General features: G+C 35.0%; 1 protein-coding gene across 1 annotated transcript; it reads right to left on the minus strand.

Moving 5' to 3' along the window:
* Positions 1-5,574: 5,574 nt before the first annotated feature.
* LOC140866884 (7-deoxyloganetin glucosyltransferase-like) lies at positions 5,575-8,038 on the minus strand. Its single transcript, XM_073271947.1, has 3 exons — positions 7,531-8,038; positions 6,622-6,995; positions 5,575-6,310 (listed from the first exon to the last, which is right to left on the minus strand). Exons 1-3 carry the CDS (start codon positions 8,030-8,032, stop codon positions 5,738-5,740), a joined length of 1,449 nt encoding a protein of 482 aa, XP_073128048.1. The 5' UTR covers positions 8,033-8,038; the 3' UTR covers positions 5,575-5,737.
* Positions 8,039-8,760: the final 722 nt, after the last annotated feature.

Genomic DNA, 8,760 nt, shown 5'->3' on the forward strand with positions numbered 1-8,760 from the left:
CATGAGTTCGATTCGTGCTATCAATAATTTCATGTGAGCTTATTTTGAGTAATTTGAAATTTGTTTTACGTGATTAAATTAGATAAATATGATTAAAAGATTTTAATATGATAGATTAGAGTAGAAAATCGACTCCGAACGTCCGAAAATGGTTTGTAGGACATAATTGGTTCGAACAGTTCGGAAACATCGAATTTGAACTAGAGAAGTTCGGAGGATTAGAACAGATCGGAAGGACTGAGTCAGTTCGGAAGCAAGGGTCGCGTTCGGACCTAGCGAACGTAAGATCTGACCTCCAAAGAGTTAGACCATGCCCACTATCGATGTATCAAGAGCGTACCAACACGTGGGAATGCATGCAGATCAGAGCTATCGAAGTGGGAGATCGGAGCTTTCGAAGATGATTGAAATTCCAAAGTGCAGATCGGAGCTTCCTATCAGAGTTGTTCAGAGACGTGGCAAGCATGCGAGTTCGGACCTTCTAAACTTCGTCTATAAATATGCCAAGATTTCTCACAATTCAGTGTGTGTTGAGGTGAAATGGTGTGATCAGTAGATATCCTTAGGGTTCTAGTCGTATAATTGAGGGTCGGACGATAGCGAAGTGCTATGGGTCTTGTAGCGGAGTTGTGCCAGGGTTAGGGCTTTCGACAACAACGAGATGACGACGGACGCAAGTATAGTCCAAGATTCCTAATAGTATTAGGAAATTTCTACTAGCTTAGTTATGTCATTTAGATCAGTAGTAGTAATATATAATTATCTTGACTTGAAGTGATGGTCTGTAGATGTTTGTACATCTAAGTCAGTTGTTGAGGTACGTAAGTACTGACTGAGATTGTCAGCAAGTATGCATTTTATATATTGTATTTATGTTCCACGATTGCTTTATTGTCTTATTACATTATGTTGCATATGTATATTCATGTAGCCGATCTCCTTCGAGATAATCTGTAGTAGCCCAGTTTCATTTTACAAAATTAAGTTGACTAAACATGTTTAGATTAAATAAAATATGATTAATAGATTATAATATGATCAAACAGACCAAGAAATCGGATCCACAATGTCAAAAAATGGTTTAGTGGGCTAAATTGGGTTAAGGCAGTTCGGATGTTCCGAACTACATAGAGTTAGAGATCGGATGTTCCGAAGCGATTGGATGGAGTGAAGTAGTTCGAAAACTCTGAAGAGTTCGGATCGTCCAAACTAGAGATCGATGTGTCCGATCATAGTTAGACCATGCATTTGTTGAGGTGTCAACACTGTTTGGATACGCAGGAGTGCGAAACGTCCGAAGTTGGGATCGGAGCGTCCGAACTGTGCATTAATGCAAAGTGTCCTACATGCGAATCCTGTTCGGAGCCTCCGATCTCTCCGAACCCTTGGAACCTTCCCGGCCATTTCTAAGATCCCTTAATCAAGTTTTAGCCATTTAAACATAATTAGATGCTTGATTACTTATTTTGAAGACGGGTTACTACAAGTATTGTTTTCATCCTATCTTGTTAGTGGATGGTTGGACACGTAGATTCGTGATCAGGTCACTTATATCCACGGTTGGGTATGTGATTCATCTCCTGGTCCTACGGCGCAGAGTGGTACATACCTAGGGCCTGAGTTTGTTTTTTTATCGAGATTCTTGACCTCGAGTCTTGGTAACTTGTACCCTTGTATTCATGCACATATAATATATGTATACTTATACTCTCGTGCTGAGCGTATTTTGCTCACGTCCTTTATTTCTGTGATTATCGAAAACCCTATTCGACGGGATATGTCTCAGGTTGGATAGCGTAGGAGATGATGGTAGATCCTAGGTGCCGAGTCTTTTTTAGGATTTTATCCTTGTGATGTTGGTTATCGTTTCAGGGGTGTGGTTTCTGAGTATATTTTTATTCGATATAGTTGTAATAAATAAATTAAGTTTGCAGATTTTTTCTCTTGGGATTGTATAACTTTATCAGTTTTCTTAGTTTAACTCTGATTATGATTTTATTAAGATTATTGCATGCTTAGTTCTGATTAGTAGGTGATCACGGTGCAAGTTACTACATAATCTTTTTAGTAGGGTCACTCAGCCTTATATATATCCTTGTTATTGGTCGGACACCGGGAGACGTCGTGATGATGAGGACTGACATTGATCCTGAAGAGTACGGGGAGTTACCCAGCGGAGTTTACCCCAGATGATATTACATATTCATTGGCGTCTAGACTGAGCAGAACTTGATTTCACTAGTACACGGTCATTTGCATGCATCATGCTAGTTTGTATACTCGTGCTTTACGTTCTGAGCGTTAGTCGTTCACGTCCTTACTATTATTTCTTTGACACCCCATTCGACAAAACAGTTGCAGGTAACTCAAAAGTTGGACATGTGCGTATTAGGTGACCTGAGCTTGGATGCGAAGGTTGCCATTAGTTCTCAATTTTTTTAATTCGATATTCGATTGAGTTGTATATTTACCTAATATTTATTTGGATTCCGGTTGTATTCTGTCGGGTTAGCAGTTTATCTAATTTTCGAAGTTATCCTTGTTGTTGTTTACCAATTTAAGTCAATTACAAGCTTAATTCTCTATCTAGTAGGTAATCCGGATTGAGTCATTACATTATTCACATAACTAATTACCTGATACGATTTTCCTGAATGATATAATTACAAACCACCACGTTAAGCCGAACTTGAAGATATATAGTTTCCTGTCCAAATAAAAAAAAAAAAAAAATAGAAAACACCATTAATAGCTTGAATTAATAAATCAAATCCAGCCTGTATAATCTTTTAAATTTATTATCAAATGTTGTAAATTGTATATATATGAGCGACGTCAGTCTGTAACAGTCAATCAATTTCGAGTCAAAAAAAAAAAAAAAAAAACAGTCAATCAATTTATTTATAAAAAATTAGCTCTAAATTGACTTTTATTTAATTATTTCCATGCAAAATGTAGGAAATGTGCATGCATGGCATTAATGTCAGCCAGCAGGCAGCAACTTTCCAAATTATTTTTTTCTCCTTCATTTTTGTAATTAAATATTGTCAGCAAGTCTAATTTATTTATTATTATTCAAAACAAAATCATGCATGATATGTTTTTTTTTTTAATTATAAAAACAGTGTTTTTTTGTAGATGTTAAGATGAATATCCGATTTTTTTTAAAATAATAATAAAAAACTATAAGTTAGGCTCCAACTGAGCTGACGCTCAACTTATTTTTTTTTCCAGATGTTTACTTGAACATCTGTAACAAAATCACATATATATTTCAATGTTGTATGTGGTAGGTTTTATCGATATAATTGAAAGGATAATTATTCTTTGATATCTTTCCATGTTTTGAAAGATAATAATAATGTGTTTGCCTTTTTAGGATTGATAGTTAATATTGTGTTTTCTATCTATATGTTTGATATCTTTTAAACTAGGAATTACTTTGATTTGAATTAAGATAATATAATATTCTTAGATTTAAAATATGGTTGATTGAATTAGAGAATGATATTTCCTATATCTGAAAGAGTTTTAAATATTTCTATATTTACTTGATTATTTTGTAGGAGATATTATGCACTTATCATAATATATCTTTATCTTCTAACTTAAATATTATTTTCTTATCTTTGTAGATTGGTTCGAGTTTGAAAGGAAAGAAGATCTTTTGGAGATACGATTGTTCACGCTTAAAACAAAGATGGAAGAGATCTGTTTTGGGTGGTCTTCACGTTGAATAAATAGGAGAGCAGATTGAGAAAGGTGAAGTGCAGAACATATTGTGCAGAGAGAACGTGAAAGCGAGAGAATAGAGTGCACACGAGATAATTAAGCTTTTATGTAGAAAATTCAAAGACGCATTCATGAGAAATCAAAAGCTCTGAATTAAAGAAGATTGAAGATTGCACAATCGTGGTTGCTGCTTTTCTGTATTGCCGTTAAGCTTTTCGAGAACACTTGAAGTTTACACTTGCAAGAGTGTTGGTCGAAAGATGTTTTGTTGTTCTCAGATTTCGGCAATCAGGATCGACTCCCTTTGATTTTATTATTCTGCCTTGAGTTGATTTTTACGGAGTTGTTTTATTTGTTTTTATTTTCTCACTTGTTTTTGAGAAAATTGATTTTTTAACATGTTCACTAGTTTGAGGGTTTTGTAAAACTCTTTGATTTATTTTCTAGTGAAAATTTTGCCCTGAGGTGCTGCAACTGATTTATTTGGTTGCTTATTTATTTTATTCATATTTTCATAAATTCTGATGCATGTTACTCAAGGTGTTATTGAAGGTGTTGTCAACACCTTGTGACAACACCTGAATCTGTTTTATGTGCAACCTTTTATTACTTTAGTACTTGTGCATATTTACTCTTGAGTATTTTTACTGTTGGTTTGCTGTTACTATTCACGTTTTAATATTTTCGTTGCATGTTGTGTAGGATGTTGTCAACATTTAGTGATAACATCTGATTCTGATAATTTTTATTAACCATGATATCCCTTACAATAATTTTTGTAAAAATTGAGAATATACTTTTTTAACAAGTAATTTCATTTTGTAATAATTTGATGAGATTAAATTTTGTATAAACGTTAAAATAGTTTGTTATATGCCCAACGTTTCCGGATTAAGTTTTTGTATGAACTTGAATCCTTTATGAATTTGGACAATCATCTCCTCTTGAATTAGCTCTTGAGTGAATTAGGTTTAAGTACATATATAATCTTAAAATAGTTCGAAAATAATAATAAAAATTATATATTTCGTGAAAGAGTAAGAAAATAAATTTCTGATTTTTTAGCAATTGAGTTTTGAATTTGAAATTTTAAATAAGAAAGTATTTGTCTGTTGCAAGACTTTTGGATTCTTTATTTCTTTTCTTTTATTTTCCTTTTTTATTTGTAAATAACACAATCTCATTATGATAAACAGGAATGTTGTTTTATAAAAATGCAGTGAGTGAACAAGATAAGTAAATAAATAAAATTTAATAGAAATTAAGGGTTATTTGTTTGGTTTTATTTTGAGAGTTCTTAATATATTTGGTTAAAAATTTTGAAAAAAAAATGTTTTTTTATTTAAAAAAAAACAGAATTATTAACGCGAACCAAATAATGTCAGGACAAACAGACAAAATTATTTGAAATTGTATTGTATATTTCGAGTTAAAATATGATCCAGCACTTGAGCACTTTGCGATTAAAAACAAACCGCAAGAATTTTCATAAAATCGTTTCATATATTAATTTTGTGAGATGAACCATCAGATGAAAAATTATTATTTTATATTAAAAATATTATTTTTCATCACCATTACGGATTGGATCGATTCTTGTCATGGACGTCCAAAAAGAGACCTACTCATAATAAAAATACTTAATTGAGAGGCTCGACCCATTAGTACCAAGAATCAATAGTATTGTTCTCGCTTCAGGTTCAAGCCAATTTAGCTTATACCAACCCAATTCTTTTATGAATACTGGTATATTATATCGGTTTCATAATTTGGGTCCAAGAACTGCAATTTATGCACCCGTAGCCAAAGTTATCACACATACAAAATACCAGCAGAAATCTCATGTGAATTAGGGAAACAATGATGATATCATGCTCATATGCTAGCATCAACGACTTTTTTTTTTTTTTTTTTTTTTTTTTTTTTTTTTTTTTTTTTTTTTGCAATTGAGATGTTGGAGACGATCCGTATGCTAGCTATCATCAACGTAATCGTATAAACACATCTAATCAAACTTGGACAACAACACATCCTTGATCAATCTATCCAAATCCAACCAACTCGAACCATTAATCCCCACTGCTTCTTCCACCTTCGCCTTCCACTCGGCCGCGTTCTTCTTCATCTTCCGACCCTCTTCTCCCTCGATCAATCCCCTCACAATCTTCTCCACTTCTCCCCTCTTCACATCCTTGCTGATCTCTACCCCTACACCCCATTCCAAGCACGCAGAACCGCAGTTTAGCTGCTGCTCTGCGAAAAACGGCCAGCATATCATCGGCACGCCACGCGACATGCTCTCAACCATCGAGTTCCATCCACTGTGCGTCAAGAATCCCGCGATGGAAGGGTGGCTGAGGACTTGTTCTTGCGGGCACCACCCTGTTATCAGGGCTCTGTCTTTGGTCTCGGAGATGAATTCGGAAGGCAATGCTGATGTTGCTGTGGCGTCGCCTACCACGGCGTCGGATCTTATGGTCCAAAGAAAGCTGGTCCCGCTGTTCGCTAGCCCCCACGCGAACTCGAGCATCTGCTGGCGGGTTAGGACCGTGATGCTGCCGAAGTTCACATACAACACCTATTGAAAATATATATATATGTTAAGAAAAATGACTTGGACCTCTTATCTATATTAAGGGCTCCAAAGAACTCTATCCTACCGACAGGCAGGGACAATATTTCAACAATATATGATCATGATTACCAGGTTTCTTTAACAATTTTCTATGGGAGTGTCTGCGAAGGCTTAAAAAAACGCGATTATACAAATGTATAATCGCCTTTTTTTTAAGCATCTGCAAACAGTACCTAAGTAGACGTTTGTTTGTCCCATGTGTATGAATACTACAAGTTGCGTCTGAGTCATGGAACTTGTTAATATATATTTACCGAATTAGGTTGCTTAGAGTCCAGCCAATGGATGCATCCAGATTTTTCTTCTTTCCATAGGCTAACTCCTATGGACTTCAGCTTGTCATCTGTGAAACGGTTCGCCAACGAATGCACCGGGCCGAGGGCGTAAATCGGGGGGCACAGAGGCGTCAAGGCCGCCAATGCATCAGATTCCAAAGCCTCGAAAGTATTGAAAATGATGGCTGATGCTTTTGAGGATCCCTCTGTTTCTCCAAGAACGAAGTTTAGCATCGGATCGTTTATATCCGTCGTCCGAACAAACGACGGAAAGTCGCGAAGCCTCGTGTTCTTGAGACTTGGAATGAAGTCCACAGCCGTGTCCAAATACCCGTTTGTTAAACATGTTGCATCTGTAATAAATTCGGAAGCAAATTCAGTATAGTAGTGGCACTAGCTAGACAATCCAAAAAAATGTATATATGATCAGTTTCTCTTTTGCTAGAATTATTAATCATTAATCAGTTTTGCACACAGTGCATTGTGTTATCTCAAATATGAATATAATAACAATAACATAAGACTATATTATTAAGCTAAACTATGAATATAAAATACATCTAGTCATTAATTAGACAGACCAGACAGATTTATTTAACTAAATAACTCTTGTTTGATCATGATTTAAAAATATAACCTTCTCAATTTTTTCCTTTGTTTTGTTTTTGTATTTCCTTTGTATTTGAAGGTCATTTTGCAAATTTGTTTTTGAAGAAAAGTGATAAATCAAAAAATTTCGTTTACAAAGGTCATTTTTTAAACTCTCTCTTAATTAAACATCTAAACAGATGTCCGGGTGGGCAGATTCGTTGATCCAAAGGCAAAAACAAAAATACAAGATGATATATCTTTACGAGTCCCACATTAAATCCTCGTTGAAGTAATTACCTTTAAGTGGTAGAAGGCCTCGTTGAATAAGAACCGGAACATGCTTGTTACACAGGTAACTCCGAGCATTCGTCGTCCGAAAACACACCACCGGCACGCCTATTTCTCTACCAGCCGCCACAGAAAACGTCATTATCGCGTCGGAAATCACGCAACTCACCGGCGGAGATTTCGAGTATTTCAGCTTCGCAAGAAGATTCCTGAACGGGGCTAAGCAGTTATGTTTCGTCGAAATGGACAGGGAAGGAACATCCTGCGTCCTGTCATCATAGGAGGCGGGTGGGAGCCCGTCCGGGATCGTTTCGAATTGGAAATCCGTCGGAAGGCCGTTGAGGGCGCCGTCGCCGCCGGCTCGGAGGAGGCGGCGATGGTTGTACTCGGTGTTGACGAATGTTATGTGGAAGCCTTTGTGGTGGAGGACTGCGGCGAGTTTGAACATTGGGTTTATGTGGCCTTGTGCTGGAAATGGAAGGAACACTGCATGGGATTTCTTCTTAGCCATTATCACCTTCTAGTGTGTGTAATTAAGCTTAGCTTCAATTTTTTTTTTTTTTTTGGTTTTGATTGCTTTGCAAGTTGCAAATGATAAAATGGAGGCCTTATAATATGCCTGTCTATATCCATACAAGTGATCGATCGGGGAATTACTTTATGCTTGCGGTTGAAACACCCCTATCGTATGACATAAAATTAACAATCAAACATTTTTATAAGAGGATATTCGAGTTGGTGGATCGTAAGTAAATTATTTTTCAATGGTTGGGAGTTCGACCAACACCTTAACTCAGTGTGTAACGATAGCGATAGCGAGTTTCCATATATATATATATAAAGCTGAAATATCCCCTTTAAAATAATTATTTTAACTATTTTGTATATAAATTTGTTTTGAAGAACTACTCCGTACTAAAATAGAATAGTTTTAATTAAAAATATATATTTAGGGTCCGTTTGGAGTGATAGATAAGATAAATAATATAGAGATACGTAATATATTGTAATAAAAAATAAATTAAAAAGATAGTTAATATAAGATTTGATTGATAGATTATGGTTTGTTTGATTTGATTGGTTGTATTGTATATAAAAATAATAAATTACCATTTTATCCTTTTAATAATTAATAAAATATAAATAATATTATTTATAAAGAGTAATATAGTAATTTAAATTTAATGATTTGATTGATGTAGTATAAATAATTAATGATTAATTGATGTGATATAAATA

The sequence above is a fragment of the Henckelia pumila genome, chromosome 4, assembly GCF_033568475.1.
Source record: "Henckelia pumila isolate YLH828 chromosome 4, ASM3356847v2, whole genome shotgun sequence".
In the NCBI taxonomy this organism is placed as follows: domain Eukaryota; kingdom Viridiplantae; phylum Streptophyta; class Magnoliopsida; order Lamiales; family Gesneriaceae; genus Henckelia; species Henckelia pumila.

Excerpts from the sequence above, each read along its gene's own strand:
- LOC140866884 (XM_073271947.1), bottom strand. The coding sequence starts at position 8,032 with ATGGCTAAGAAGAAATCCCATGCAGTGTTCCTTCCATTTCCAGCACAA. Across the intron at positions 6,996-7,530 it reads AGGCCTTCTACCACTTAAAG|ATGCAACATGTTTAACAAAC; the intron begins GTAATTACTTCA and ends AATTTATTACAG. Across the intron at positions 6,311-6,621 it reads ACTCTAAGCAACCTAATTCG|GTGTTGTATGTGAACTTCGG; the intron begins GTAAATATATAT and ends TATTTTCAATAG.